Source organism: Myotis brandtii, unplaced genomic scaffold, assembly GCF_000412655.1.
Source record: "Myotis brandtii unplaced genomic scaffold, ASM41265v1 scaffold122, whole genome shotgun sequence".
Classification (NCBI taxonomy): domain Eukaryota; kingdom Metazoa; phylum Chordata; class Mammalia; order Chiroptera; family Vespertilionidae; genus Myotis; species Myotis brandtii.
Window position 1 is genome coordinate 1027521 of NW_005354255.1, and position 15245 is coordinate 1042765.

General features: G+C 55.7%; 2 protein-coding genes across 2 annotated transcripts; one reads left to right on the forward strand and one right to left on the reverse strand.

The window, feature by feature from the left end:
- The first annotated feature begins 398 nt into the window (after positions 1 to 398).
- On the forward strand, positions 399 to 9795 carry MFSD12 (major facilitator superfamily domain containing 12). Its single transcript, XM_005858855.2, has 10 exons — positions 399 to 407; positions 3152 to 3582; positions 6222 to 6360; positions 6481 to 6663; positions 6948 to 7040; positions 7125 to 7217; positions 7902 to 8072; positions 8164 to 8258; positions 9231 to 9361; positions 9455 to 9795. Coding segments are annotated over exons 1-10 (1347 nt in total). The 3' UTR covers positions 9457 to 9795.
- Positions 9796 to 9880: 85 nt separating this feature from the next.
- Positions 9881 to 13871, reverse strand: LOC102257552 (chromosome unknown open reading frame, human C19orf71). The gene is made up of 4 exons (XM_005858805.2): positions 13342 to 13871; positions 10459 to 10697; positions 10244 to 10369; positions 9881 to 10150 (listed from the first exon to the last, which is right to left on the reverse strand). The coding sequence occupies exons 1-4, from the start codon at positions 13422 to 13424 to the stop codon at positions 9972 to 9974; spliced, it is 627 nt and encodes a 208-aa protein (XP_005858867.1). The 5' UTR covers positions 13425 to 13871; the 3' UTR covers positions 9881 to 9971.
- Between the last annotated feature and the right edge of the window lie 1374 nt (positions 13872 to 15245).

Genomic DNA, 15245 nt, shown 5'->3' on the forward strand with positions numbered 1-15245 from the left:
GCCCAGCCGCTCCCGTTCACCTGCCGGCCCAGTGCCCCCAGTGGCCAGATCTTTCCCTCTGTGTCTGCCCCAGTGCCTGAGCCAACCCCTCTGCTGAACTCCCTGCCCGCCCCCCCCTTCTGTCTCTCTGTCCCTTGGCCTGAACCTGCCCCGTTGTCTGTCACATGACCTGAGCCTTCTGTCTCTGCCCCAGGCCCTGAGTCTTCTCCCTCTGTGTGCCTAAGGCTGCTGTCTGACCGGTCAAGACCCTTCATCCAACTCAGTTGGTGTGATCTTCTGCTGCGCTTCCCTTAGTCTGACCCCTGGGGCTCCCTGAACCATCTTCGGGTTGGGTCTGTCAGTCTGTCTTGTCTGGCTTGACCTCCCCATCTCTCTATCAGGGTGACCACCAGGACAACATGGTCCAAGTGAGGGTCAGACTAGAGCCCCCTCTGCCTGGCTGTCCGTTTCTCTGTGCTCTCTGTCCATCCCCTCCCCAATGTGGGCAGCGTGGTGCTTGGGCGTTTGCGGGGAGCTGTCCTGGCAGCTGAGAGTTGAGTTGGGGGCGGGTGAGACAGAAGGGTCAGGGGTCTGTACCTGACTAACGGGATGGGGTCTGCTGGACAGGTCGTGGGCTCGCCCTCTGGCCTGGGGCCTTTGCCTGCCTAGAGGGCTGTTGGGGAGGGTAAGCAGCAGGTCCCAGGGGGCTGGGGCGCCCTGGCCTGTGCGCACGGATGATAAGCCTGTGTCCATGCGCCCTTCTCTGCCCGCCCAGGCCTTGAGCTTGGAGATTAGCCCTGGCCACTTTCCCTGCTGTTTCTCCCCTGGCACTAGTGCCCACCACAGCCTGGCATTGGGGGCCCTCCAGGCATTTCAGGAGGCAGGACCGGGAATCCTGCCACTCGGGGAACTCTGGAATTCTGGTGGCAGCTTTTTAGAAGGCAGACATTTACCCTGGGCCCTTTTGAGTGACGTTTTTGCAAGGTGCAACAGATCTCCAAATGGCCTGAGGGAGGCTTGCTTCGTGTGGCCACATCCTGGGGGTGGATTTCAGGTTTGTCAGGTCTGAGGTTGCCCGGGCTGTTCTTGGGCCACTTTAGACGGCTGGACACTCAGTGAGGGTCCCACCTGACCCAGGAAGAACTTGATTTTCCCCGCAGAGGTGGGTGGTAGGGGTGCTGAGGGCACTTTTGTAAATAAAGAACTGAAGGGTTTGTGTTTATGCAAAACAGGCCTGGGGGTTGAATGCCCCAACCAGATACCCAGGTCTCTACCTGCACCCCTTCATGCCCATCTTGAGGTGGAGGATCTGTGGAGAGAGGAAGCCGGGGTAGCCCCTCAAAATGCCTGATAAGGTGACTAGAACGACGGTCACCCCAGCAAGTGCCCACTTCTCTATTTGCCCCTGAGTCTGTGGGTGGTGGTGATAAACTCACTCTTTCCCTTAACAAGCCCTCCCAGCTGCCCTCTCTAGCCTAGAGAGGCCCATCGAAGCTAGACATGGCTACTCCTGTGAGGTCCAGGCTGGCAGGTGAATGGACCGGGCTTCATAAGAAAGAAGCAGAGCTCTGGTGGACAGGAAATTGCCTTTGGGGTTTTGAAGGCGAATAAAAGTGTGTTTATGTGCGTGTTGTGGCGGGTATATTCCAAGTAGTTGGAAGAGCTTGTGTGAAGGTGTGAAATATCATGGTTATACTCCTGTGAGGTCCAGGCTGGCAGGTGAATGGACTGGGCTTCATAAGAAAGAAGCAGAGCTCTGAGAAAGACAGGAAATTGCCTTTGGGGTTTTGAAGGGCGAATAAAAGTGTGTTTATGTGCATGTTGTGGGGGGTACATTCCAAGTAATTGGAAGAGCTTGTGTGAAGGTGTGAAATATCATGGTTTTGAGGCCGCTGAGGTGGGGAGTAGCTCAGAGTAGTAGCCACTTTCACTCATTAACTCTCAATTCTCACATCGACCTCAGGAGGTATTTCCATGTTCTGGACACTGAGGCCCCGAGATCAGTCACATGCCCAAGGTCCCCCAGCCAGGCAGCCTCGCTCCAACAATGGTTAACTGGCCTGGGCAGCAGCAGGATGGAGTCCACCCAGGGCTGCACATTCTTCTGACCAGCGTCTTCAGTTGGTGCTTGGCCTGCATATGCCCAGGATGCCCCTCCCAGTTCCAGAGAAAGAACCAGGCTGGTTTTGGTTTCATTTCCTGATCCCAGAGCTGTGGGGGCGAGCCCAGGGCCTGGGGATGAGGTCATCTCCGGAGCCTGGGGGGAGTAAGGAAGTCCAGCTGCCAGACTCCTTCCAGGCTCAGGGATGGGAGGAAAGTGACTTTGATAGACCTGGGACCCATCCCAACAGGACCCACAGTCTGGTGGGGTAGGCAAACAGGAAACAAGCAGACAGACAGACAGACAAGAATTTCTGTGTGTGCTGAGGGGCGAGAGGAAAAGAAAGCAGGGTCCAGAATAGATCCTATTGAAGTGGCAAGGGGACTGTCAGTGACTGAGCTGATCAGGGAGAGCTTCTTTGAGGAGGTAGCATTTGAGTTGAGTCCTGAGGGATGGAAAGAGAGCATTCCAGGCAGAGGGCACAGCATGTGCAAAGGTCCTGAGGCAGGACTGTGCCTGGCATGTTGGAAGAGCCCTGTGTGGCTAGAATAGAGTGAGCAAAGGGGCAGGGAGGGGACGGGGGCAGGTTGTGCAGGGCCTTGGGGGGGACTTGGGCTTGTTCTGAGATATTGGAATGTTGGCCAGGGACAGGTCCCCTTATGAGCTAGGGCAGGATCCAGCCTCACCTGACCTCCTGACTCCTGGTGGCCCCCAGGATCCTTGGTAGGAACTGGGGAGGAAAAGGATCGCTCCCGGGAACGGGAAGTTGTGGATGTAAATGGTGTGTCTGTAGTGGGTGGTTTTCCAGGGGACCCCACAGCAGCCTTTCAACCTGCTGTGCGACCTCAGGGTCTCTGTGCTTCAGCTTCCCCACCTGCCATCAGGGGCAACCCCGGGAGTCCTGGGCTGCCACGGGGAGGCCCTGCTCTTCCTCCCTCTTATTACCTGGCCATACGTCCTGGTCCTGCCGCTCATCTGTTACAGGGTGTAACCTCAGGACCATGCCAGCCTGTTCTGTGTCTCCATTGGACTGCCCACCTCCCATCCCCCGTTTGGCTGTGTGACTTCTAGGGAACCCCAGATCTATCTGCTTCAGTTTACCCATTTGTCACAGGGGCCATAAGCCTGAGGTGCTCTGGGCTGCTGATCCCATACACCACACTGCGTGACTTTGGGAGGGTCTCTAGCCTTTTCTGTGTCTCTATTTTGTTCCCACCCGGTCACACCCCAGGGAGCCCTGGGCCACTGTGGGAAGGTCCGGCGTATGACCCCCTACTCTGCCCATCCACAGGCACCATCTGCGTTCTGCTCTCCTTCCCTTTCATCTTCAGCCCCTGCCTGGGCTGTGAGGCATCCACACCTGAGTGGGCCGCCCTCCTCTACTACGGACCCTTCATTGTCATCTTCCAGTTTGGCTGGGCCGCCACACAGATTGCCCACCTCAGCCTCATCCCCGAGCTCGTCACCAATGACCACGAGAAGGTGGAGCTCACAGCTCTCAGGTACTACCCCGCAGGGCAGGGTTGGGAGGGCACATGCACAGCAGGTGAGGACCAGGTCACACCCTCGGGGACTCTCAGCCCAGCTTATACGTCTGTAACATAGTAACCAGTCACCTGCTGCTGCTTGTATAACAAATGACCACCAAGCAGCTTCAAACAGCATGTGTTTATCATGTCATGGTTTCTATGGGTTAAGAGGCTGTCTCAGTGGGGTTTTCTGCTTCAATGTCAGTCTTGAGGCTAGAGCTGGTCTCATCTGAGACTTGGGGTCCCTCTATCCTGCTCATGTAGTTGGTGGCAGAATGAATTTTCTTTTTCTTTTTTAAAAACTCCGCCCACCAGGGTGGCCTCCCCCCACATCCAGGCACTGGCCTCCAGGACAGCCTCCTTCCTGTGGAGTCCCCACCTCTTCCCCAATGGCATCATCCAAAGCTACGAGCTCCAGATGCACAGGGCTTGCCTTCCGCACACAGACGCTCCCTGCACCCCCAGCCAGACGGAGACGCAGTACAGGGGCCCGGGGCCCAGCGCCAGCCTGAGGGGGCTCCAGCCTTACATCACCTACAGGCTGCGCAAAAAACAAACAAACAAACAAAAAAAAACCTTTTTTATTGATTTCAGAGAGGAAGGGAGAGGGAGAGAGATAGAAACATCAATGATGAGAGAGAACCTTGATTGGCTGCCTCCTGCACGCCTCCTAGTGGGCAATCGAGCCAGAAACCTGGGCATATGCCCTTGACCGGAATCGAACCTGGAACCCTTCAGTCTGCAGGCCAACGCTCTATCCACTGAGCAAAACCAGCTAGGGCTGAATTTTTTTTCTTTTTTAAAAATTGATTTTTAGAGAGAGAGAGGGGAAGGGAGAGGGAGAGGGAGAAACATTGATGTGAGAGAGAAACAATGATAGGCTGCCTCATGCATGCCCCCTACCGGGGATCAAGCCCACAACCCAGGCATGTGCCCTGACTAGGAATCGAACTGGCAACCTTCCAGTGCACGGGATGATGCCCAACCAACTGAGTCACCCCGGCCAGGGCCAGAATTCAGTTTCTTGCAGACGGAGAGCTCATGGTGGCTTGCTGATTCTTTGACACCAGCAAGGGAGTCAGATCTCAGGGATGGCTTACGCCCTTTTTCTAAGAATCACCTGAGAAGGCCAGGCCCACCCAGGGTAATCCCCTTTAATTACACCTGAAAAATCCCTTCACCTGTAGCACAGAAGTTGCCTAAATATGGGTGTGCTATCCCATCGTATTCAAAAGCCCCATCCCCAAGGGGAGGGATTAGGCACGGCAGGACCGGGGCATGGGAGTCTCCAGAGCCATCTTAGAATCCTGCCTACGACCAGTTGGTGCCCAGCGTATCCAGCACTTGCTTGAGGTGCTAAAAGGAGGCTATTCTGGATCTGATGATCATAGGAGCATTTGTGATGAGCTTGCTGTATGCCAGGCACAGTTCTGGGCCCTTCACATGGTCCTCTTCTTTAATCTTCACAACACACCCAGGTTGTCATGTGCCTAAGGCCAGACCACAGTGCCTGTGGGACATGCACATTAAGAAAAAGGAGGTGGCAGTTCCAGCCCAAAGGGAGAGTGCATGTGAGGGTCGCCAGTGTTGCTGGAGCTCAAAGAGCCCAGCTGACAGTTGGCCCCCGGTAAGTGCATGCTACTATTTTGTAGCATCTTTGTTGAGGGTCCTGCCTGCCTCCAACTCAGCCTGTTTGGTCCCAGTTTGGTCTGCCCCCCACCCCTGTCTTTGAGTTCCCCATTATGGCTGAGAGCTGCAAGCACTAACGACACGGGTTGCTCAATGCCCCGGCCCCTGAGGGCCCCAGATGTTAGGGGTCAGGCTACGCCAGGCCAAGCTCTGGTGCACTTCTACCTGCAAGTGCTTTATTGCCAACGCTGTCATCTTCACTGTGACCTCTGGGTATTGTTCTTACATTTATTTATTTATCTATATTTTTATTGATTTCAGAGAGGAAGGGAGAGAGATAGAAACGTCAATGATGAGAGAGTATCATTGATCGGCTGCCTCCTGCATGCCCCCTACTGGGAATTGAGCCCGCAACCCGGGCATGTGCCCCAACTGAGAATGAAACCGTGACCTCCTGGTACATAGGTCAGTGCTCAACCATTGAGCCACACCGGCTTGGCTGTTCTTACTTTTAGAAAGGGAAACTGAGTCCTGGTGAGACCCAGAGGTTGCTCCTCCCCTGACCTTCCTAGCCCCTGAAGGGATATCACGCCGGGGCTGCAGGCAGGTGCAGACCCAGATGATCCTAGACCTTGCCCTGCTGAAGCCCAGGATCTTGGTACCAAGAATTCCGGAATCCTGGCTTCTGAGCATCTTGGGTTCTCAGACTTGACTGGACCCTACTTTGCCGAGACTCTGCATCCCAGCCCCTTGTCATGGTGGTTGAGGGTCAGAGTTGTAAATCATCGGACAACATGCAGGCTGGGTAAGCTGGGGCCAGCAGGGGCTTCCCTGGGGCCACCCAAGGTTTGGTGGCTAAAATTATCTGTCACCCAGAGGTTCCCCAGACACCACAAGCAGCTCTCACTGTGTGGCTGCCTGGAGAGGAAGTGGCCCTGTGGTTTCCTGGGCTGCCATGCTGACGCCTCGCCTGTCCCCACCAGGTACGCCTTCACTGTGGTGGCCAATATCACTGTCTATGGTGCTGCCTGGCTCCTGCTCCACCTACAGGCCTCTGCAAATACGGGGCCCACCCCGGATGTCAGTGACCAGCTGGGGGTCCAAGATGTGCCAGTATTTCGGGTGAGCTGGGGCCGGGGTGGGGGCCAAGGATGCTGCTGGCAGGATGGGACCTCCCCCAGGCCCTGAACTTGGGCCTGGGCCATGAGAGCCACTGCTGATGCCTTTTCTGCGGATCCTCAGAACCTCTCCCTTTTGGTGGTGGGCATTGGTGCCATCTTCTCACTGCTGTTCCACCTGGGCACCAGGGAGGGGCGCAAGCAGCTGGTGGAGGAGCCGGATGAGCACAGCCCCCTGTTGGCCCCCACCACGGCCCGGCCCTTGCTGCTCTGGAAACACTGGCTGCGGCAGCCGGCCTTTTACCAGGTATGTGATGGGGCAGAGCTGGCTGGAGTGGATGCCGTCTCCCACCTGGCCCTTACTCTGGGGCTGCAGGCAGGATGGCCAGTAGATGAGCAAACAGATTTTCCATTTCACAGCAGGGCAGACATTGCTAATCAATTACTGCTCTCTTCTCCCCGTGACCAGCTATGGTCCCTAATAGTGGATCAGGTGTCCCTGCAGCTAGGCCCTGAGTGTCCCCTGCTGGTGGAAGTGGAGAAGGGCCCTGTCTGACCCCTGAACCAGTCAGTCCCTCTGTTTGCCCATAGGTGGGCTTCCTGTACATGAGCACAAGGCTCATCGTGAACCTGTCCCAGACGTACATGGCCATGTACCTCACCTACTCCCTCAACCTGCCCAAGGTGAGCTGGGGCGGGCGGGCCAGGGCTGTGGGGTGGGTCCTGAGCCCAAGGAGGCCCACCTGACACGCCCATGTCCCCCAACAGAAGTTCATCGCCACCATCCCACTGGTGATGTATCTCAGCGGTTTCTTCTCCTCCTTCCTCATGAACCCGATCAACAAGTGGATCGGGAGGAATGTGAGTGTGTGGGTTGGTGGGGGGCGGGGGGCATGCATAGACAAGGACCCTCATAACGCAGATGCACAGAACCCAGGTAATTGCATACCTCAGCTTCTACACTTTGTAGCTGCCCTGTGTCGCAGATCCATGTTCTAGAATCCTGGCTTCTGAGTGTCTTGGGGCTGCAGAGCTCTAGAAATTTCTGTGCTGACCATGTGCTAGCCAGGGTGGCTATGGAGTACTTGAAATGTGGCAGGCATGATGGAAGAACTGAATGTTTTATTAAAAATTTTTAAAATGTATTTTTGATTTCAGAGAGGGAGAGAGAGAAACATCAATGATGAGTCATTGACTGGCTGCCTCCTGCACTGGGAATTGAGCCCATAACCCAGGCATGTGCCCTGATCAGGAATCATACCATGACCTCCTGGTTCATAGGTCAATGCTCAACCATTGAGCCATGCTGGCTGGGCCATTTTATTTAATATTAATTGATTTGCACTTAAGATGTAAATAGCCACCTGTCCCTATACTATCAGCTCCTGGGTGAGGTCAGAGCTGGGGGCTCCTTAGGGATGGTCCAGCTTGACCCCCTCACTCTCTGGGGTTAGGGACTAGGTGGTGGTGGATTGAAGACCAGAGAGGGCAAGCGCCAGGCTAGGAGCTGCACAGTGAGGGGCCTGATGCTGGTCTCTCCTGCAGATGACTTACTTCGTGGGCCTTCTGGTGATCCTGGCCTTTGCGGCCTGGGTGGCATTGGCAGATGGGCTGGGTGTAGCTGTCTATGCAGCAGCTGTGCTGCTGGGCATGGGCTGTGCCACCATCCTTGTCACGTCCCTGGCCATGACAGCTGACCTCATCGGCCCCCACACGGTAGGGCTGGTGGGCAGGGCTGGGTGGGGGTTGGGGCCCAGGGCTCGGGCCCAGGCCAAGGGTGTTAACCTCCCTGCCTGTGTCCTCCCAGCACAGTGGAGCCTTCGTGTACGGCGCCATGAGCTTCTCGGATAAGGTGGCCAACGGGCTGGCAGTCATGGTCATCCAGAGCCTGTACCCCTGCTCGTGAGTGTGACTCATTTGTCGTTCATGTAGCAAAGGCGCACTGTGTGTGCCCGGTACTGCTCCAGGTCGAGGGCATTGGGGGAATGTGAGTGGGCAGTGCTACAGGGGAGCTGGGCTCTGTCACTCAGACCCTCAGAGCCTGGGATTTCAGTCCTGGACGATTCTAGACCACTGAGTTCTCGCCTTATAGAAGCCCAGGATTTGGGAACCAGAACTAGCCTGGTCCTTTGTCGTCATGGAGTTGGGGGTAATACAAGCCATGTTAATCACAGGAATAAATGTGTGATCCAGACCAGTGGCCAGGGGGGTGAGGGACACCACATACGGAGGCCTGACTGGTGCAGGAGGTCAGGGAGGACTTCCTTGAGGAGGTGACATTGGTCCTGAGACCTGGTGGGTATCAGAGTTCTAGGCAAATGGGAAGGAATAGCCAGTGCAAAGGCCCTGGAGCAGGACCAGGCCTGGTTTGTTGGAAGAACACAACGGAGGCCCGTGTAGCTGGAGCAGAGTGAGTGAAGGGGAGAGAGAGTGGGGAGAGGTTTGCGCAAGTCATGTAGAGCCTTGTGGAGGACTTGGGCTTTTACCCCAGGGGAGTTTGGGAGACCTGGAAGGATGGGGGCAGAGGGGAGGCCTGACTCAGGTGCTTACAGGCGCCCTCTTGTGGCTGCCTTCAGAAGGACAGTCTGTGGGAGGTGAGGGCTGGAGCCTTGGCAGAAACAGCCACACTGGTCCAGGTGGGTGATGATGGGCTGGTCCAGGTGGAGGTAGAGGAAGGGGAGCAGTGGAACGAACTGGGATAGACTTTGAAGGCATAGCTGGTAGTATTGGCTGAAGTGTCATGTGGGAGGAAGAAAGGTGGTCAAGGGTGACCCCCTGGTTCTGGCCCGAAGCTGAGGTGGGCGGAGTAAGAGGCTCAGGCTCGAGGGTCCCCACAAATGTCTGCTCACCTGCTCTGTCCTCCCCCTTCCCCAGCTCGGAGCTCTGCTGCAGAGCCTGCGTAGGCTTCTACCACTGGGTGATGGTGGCTGTGACAGGCGGCGTAGGTGTGGCCGCCGCCCTCTCTCTGTGCAGTCTCCTCATCTGGCCCATCCGCCTGCGGAGTTGTGAGTTGTAGACACTCCCCTCCATTCCCAACCTGGTCATGGGTGGGAGGACTGGGGCAGGCCCCATGCTCACTAAACCCCCCTCTCTTGCAGGAGTCCCTGGAACTCAAGCCTGACATTCCCATATGGCCTCCTGCCCTATGCAAATGAGCTGCAACTGCACATTTCACGCCCTGCTCCTCAGGTGCCCACCTTCCCCTTGCCTGGCTGCAGGGATGGTGGGTGAGGACAAGAGGGGCTGGACCCCACTGGCTCATCTCCACTGGGGCGAGACACATAGCTAGGCCCTCTGGTATCGGAAGCTCATGGGTCCTCATAGACTTGGGGTGCCTTTGCTATGTTGGGACTGCCCTGAACTCAGCTCCCCCTCACCCCTGGTCTAGCTAGGGTCTCCAGGGCGCTGCTGGCAGTGAATAAAGAGCTGCTCACGGTAAGGACTGGCCTCAGCTGTCTTCCTGGGCCTGGGACGGGGAGGGCAGTAGGGGTCCCTACTCTGGTCACTGGGGTCTTGGCTATTAACTCCCTTTACCTGGCCGACCAGCGCCCCAGTCCCCAGATGTAGACAGACACCTGAGGAGAGGCACAGGGCCCCCACAGGGGACGGTCTTTATCAGACAGTGGGCATGTAGATGGGTGGGGACCGCTGGCCAGTGGATGGGCAATAGGGTTCCAGGTCCCACTGCCGGTAGTTCTGGGTTGTGTAGAGCGGACGCTGCATTGCCGACAGGTAGGGTACGTAGTCCGACGCCCGCCCCAGCGGCTCCACCCCGTATTGGTGCCTGTTGACCACTGTGGGACAGGACCCCAGTCACCTCCTGGCTCCAGTTTCCTGGACCCAGGCAGTTTTACCCCCTCCCCTGACCCCTGTGATGCCAGCCTCACCATATTCCTTGCCCAAGATGGGTCTGTCTTTCCACAGCATAGCCCCCCACCGCGTGCTGGGGGCTCTGTACTGAGCGGGCATGATGGGGTCATACCAGGCAGTCTCTCGGAGGCGCTGGGTTTGGGCTGCAGGGAGAGTGGGAGAGGAGGTCATCTTTGGCCCTTGACCTCCCCTTGGGACTGACTAGGGTCAAGGTGGGCGGCCAGGCACGCACCTGAGGGCATGCTGTGCTTCCGGTGGCTGTGGCATCCATGCCAGTGGGCATAAGCCTCCCGGTAGGGGCTGTCCAGGGCCCGTGGGAACGTGTACCAGGCCTCACGGGGGTCCGAGTTGGTTAGGCCGGTGTACCATGTCTGGCCAGCGGCGTCACGTCCCATGGGTGTATACTTCCAGCGCACTGCCTGCTTGATGGCTGGTGTCCAGCGGGGCCCCTCCAGGGACAGGTAGTCATCACTAAGGGTGGAGGTAGGGGGCAGAGGCTAAGCCCGTGGCTGTCCCCTGCCCCTCCCTGGGCCACAGCTTGCCCATCTCTGAATGGGTCTTTTACCCTCACTGCCACATGTTGTGACGTGGAGGGTGCAAAGGCCCAGCCCACACCGCAGAGGGCCTTCCTCCAGCTCCACCTGGCCATGTGTCCTCAGCACTGGACACTCCCGCGCAGGCTGGCAGGAGAGGCCCCTTCTGCCACATCCTCCCCAGAGCCCTCACTTAACCTTTCACCTTTTCTTGCCTCTCCCCCAAGGGACACCAGGGAGCGAGGATATAAAAGCTCTGGCCACTCCTGTGGTCCTAAGTCCTTGTCCAGCCTCCAGGAAGCCCCTTGGTCCACGGGCACACCAGGAAGACGTGGTCTCAGCTGAGTGAGTGGTCGAGAGAGAGCATGTAGGGTGCCCACCCAGTCATCAGGGACCACTGGGAGTGAGGACAAGCTTCCATTTAAAGGACAAACTATGTAGCGATTCATTTGTGCCTATTCCAGAGGGCATCTCTGGTGCCAGAGCCTGTTTAGGTTGAGAACACAAGCAAACTGAGAAAGTAGGTGGGGGAAGGAGAGGAGGAGGGGGGAGCCCACTCCAGGTGAAGGAAGTAACATTGCAACTGCTCTGGGGCAGCAGACGGTGGTTTACGGAACAAAGGGCTGCAGTGCAGAGGTTAGTGCAGGGGTGGGCAAACTTTTTGACTCGAGGGCCACAATGGGTCCTTAACCTGGACCGGCCGGAACAAAAGCATGGATGGAGTGTTTGTGTGAACTAATATAAATTCAAAGTAAACATCATTACATAAAAGGGTACGGTCTTTTTTTTTTTTTTTTTTAGTTTTATTCATTTCAAATGGGCCAGATCCGGCCCGCGGGCCGTAGTTTGCCGAAAAGTGGGTTAGTGGAAATATGCTGAGGGCAAAAATCAAACCTTAATGAGGTACCATTAAAACTAAAAAGCAGAGCCCTGACCAGGGAGCACAGTTGGTTAAAGCACTTGTCCCCATATGCCAAGATTTCGGGTTTGATCCCTGATCGGGGCACATACAAGAATTGACTAAGAATGTATAAATAAGTGGAACAACAAATTGATTTCTCTCCCCCGCCGCCCCCCCCCCCCCCCCTCCCCCCTTAAAACAAAAAAAATACACCAAAAAAAAAAAAAAAAACAATTTTTTAAAAAGGCAGAAAACAACCAATGCTGTTCATGTGAAGCTGCAGGGAAACTTGCTTAAGCATAACCCTCACGTGGCAGTTCCTTCTGGACTGCCCGAGGGACAGAGATGTGCGTGTGCTCACCTAGTGAGCTGGATCCTGGAAAATCCCCGGGGAATGAGACTGGCTGCCCAGGATGCCTCAGCAGGACCACTGACAGAACGCTGTCATCGCTGCCATGCAGAGAAGCCCGGCTAGTTCTCCCTCCAGCAGATGATAGGAGCATCAAAACTAGAAACGCAGGGTCTCGTCAAAGGTGGAACGAGCCTGGTAGGTTCAGGAACATCAGTCTCAGAAACCTGGCAGACCGGACTTGCCACCCAAAGGGACATTTCAAGGTCGCCCGGGGTACCCCACCCTTTTGAAACTAAGATTTCTAAACTGCAAAATGCACATGGTTTGTAAAATGCAATTAAAATGCTCCAATGTAATATACAATGACCAGTGAGAATCCCTTTACCCCAGCCACCAGCCTGGACCTGGGCTGCCACTCCATTTCTTCCAGAAATGGGCAGCACATGCCTGTGTCCCTACTAGTACGGAAATGTGGAAACTTGCTTCCCTGTTTCACATCTTTTTTTCTCCCCTTGCATATGGAGCGGCACAAAGAACACTCATCTAACTTTGTTTTTACGGCTGCAAAGTCATCATAACTTATTCAGCCACTTATTAATGGGTACTCTATTGGGTTGAGTGTCCTCACAATGGACATCCACCTGGAACCTCACATGAACTTATTTGGAAACAGGAACTTAGCAGATAGAACTTCAGATGAGGTCATAGTGGGTAGGGTGGGCCCTGTGTCCTTATAAGGACAGGGGAATCTGGACACACACAGGAGGTCGATAATGAAGGCAAGTGTCCACAAGCTGAGGGACACCAAGAATTGCCAGTAAATCACCAGGAGCCAGGAGAAAATTGAACAGACTTTCTCTCCTAGTCCCGGAAGGAACCAGCCCTGCTGACACCTTGATCTTGGATTTCTGGTCTCCAGAACGTGGGAGAGAATAAATCCCTGGCATTCAAGCTACCCAGTGTGTTACAGCAATCCCAGGAAACTCCCAGATACCTACTCCCTGGCATTCAAGCTACCCAGTGTTACAGCAATCCCAGGAAACTCCCAGATACCTACTTTCTGTTTGCTGTGTGTTGTGCCCACAGCAATCATGTGTGACTTGCACATCCCCACCGCGCCCCCACTCCAGTCTCCAAGCCTGCCTTGCTCTGACCATTGGGGGTGGGGGGGTACCCAGGTGCAGGTGGATGGGAGGTGCAGGGAACAGATCAGTGAGGGGGCAGCACCAACGTGCCCTTTTTGAAGAATTAGACACGGGGGGAAAAGCCAAAACAAATCCCATCACCCAATCCAGAGAGGCCGTGCCTGGGGGTAGGGTGAGCACTCACCTGTAGAGAGGTGGCGGGAAGTCCTCTTCGAGGGCCCCCTGGGGGACATAGGACTGGGTAGCCTCCCGCCTCAGGGTCTGCATGTCTGCCTCTGGATTCTTGGGTGCTCCTGCCTAGAAGGCCTGTGAGGCCATTGTTGCAGCAACAAAGACCATTCTCTGTGTCCTGGCAATGCAGCTGGTAGCCTGGCTCCCATCCAGGCCACTCCCTCCTGCCCCAGCTAAGGGTTGACCGAAGGAGGTGGGGCCACACCTGGGTGGCTTGGGCCTCAGTGCTCCCCTCCTCCCCTCCCCACATCTCCACATGGGGGTCTCTGAGCCAAAGAGAGCTTCTGATGCTTAAGCCAGAACTGCCAGTCCCCAACCCCTCCCTTCTCACCCCACCCCCATCCAGTCCTCATGCTTCAAAATACATCAGAGCAAAAACCTGCGGACAAATGTTCATAGCAGCATGATTCACAACAACCAGGTAGTGGAAACAACCAAAATGCCCATCAACTAAACACAATGAGGTCCATCCATGCCCACGCTGAAGTATTACTCAGCCATGAAAAGAAGTGCTACTGCAATGGGGAGGGACCTAAAAACAGGATGCTCAGTGAGAGAAGCCAGACACAAAAGCCAGTGTGTGATTCCATTTATGTGAAATGTCCAGGACAGGCCCATCCAGAGACAGAGAGTGGGTTCATGGTTGCAGGGGGCTGAGGGTGACTGAGTGGAGGTGTGGTTTTTGGGAGGGTGATGGAAATGTTCTGGAATTAGAGGTGCTGTTTGCACATTATAAATACACCAAATGCCACAGAATGTTCAGTTTAAGAAGGTAAACATTAAGTTATGCATATTTTACCACAATTAAAAAATAATAAAATCCACAATCTCCCCTCTTTTCACCACCTCCACCTGGTCCGGGCCAGTCACATCATCACGGGCCTGGCATAGCCTCCTCTGTGGCCTCTCTGTGCCCCTGCACCAGTGGTCACGTCTCCACATTCACCACGAGGCCCTGCGAGACCTGCCCAGGCCTCTCCCCGCCCTCACTCCCTCCCTCCCTCCCTCCCTCCACTTGCTCACTCTGCTGTACCACAAGGGCCTCCTCACTGCTCTCCAACACTCCAGGAACTTTCCTCTCAGGGCCTTTACACAGGCTGTAAAGTCCTCTGCCCAGAGGTCTCCTGCTCTTGTCCGAAACCTTCCTTGCTCAAACATCAGCTTTGTAGCAAGTCCTGGATCCAAAGCTGTCCTTTCCTAAAGTCTCCTTCTTCCATCACACTGCACACACCTCCCTCTCACAACCAACAGAAGCCCCATGAGGGCAGGTCTTGGGATCTGGTCTGCTTTGTTGTCCCCAGTGCCTAGGTCGGGGATCTGCCCCGGGAGGAAAAGGCCTGCAGGCTCTGCAGTCACAGGCAGCTGCAAGGTCCCGTCTCTGCCCTGGGCTCTTAGGGCCTCACCGCTGCACTGGCCTCTGCCTCACCCTTAACTCCCTTTCCCCAAAAGCCACATTCAATAATCAAAGGGTGCCTGACAGACCATGCCCCACCCACCCTTCAACTTTGCATAAGTGCAGACACTGGGTGGGCGATGCCCCCACTGCTGACTTCAGTCACATCAGGTGGAGCTGGCAGCAGGGCCTGCTCTGAGAGCTCCGGTGCAGCGTGCAGCCTGCAGCCCCACAGTAGGCCCTCCCTCCCCTGCCCCCATCTCACTGCATGTGGAGACCACGACCACCCCCCCAGCTGCAAGGATGGTGTGAATGCATGTCACCCTTATCCCTATTAGAACATGAAATCAGAGACACAGGCATCCCTCAAAGACAGCTCACCCAGGGCAGGCTGCTCATCACCTGTTTGTGATGTTCAGGCTGGTCTGGGGCCTGGGTATGTGCAGACTGCAGCTGTCAGCCAC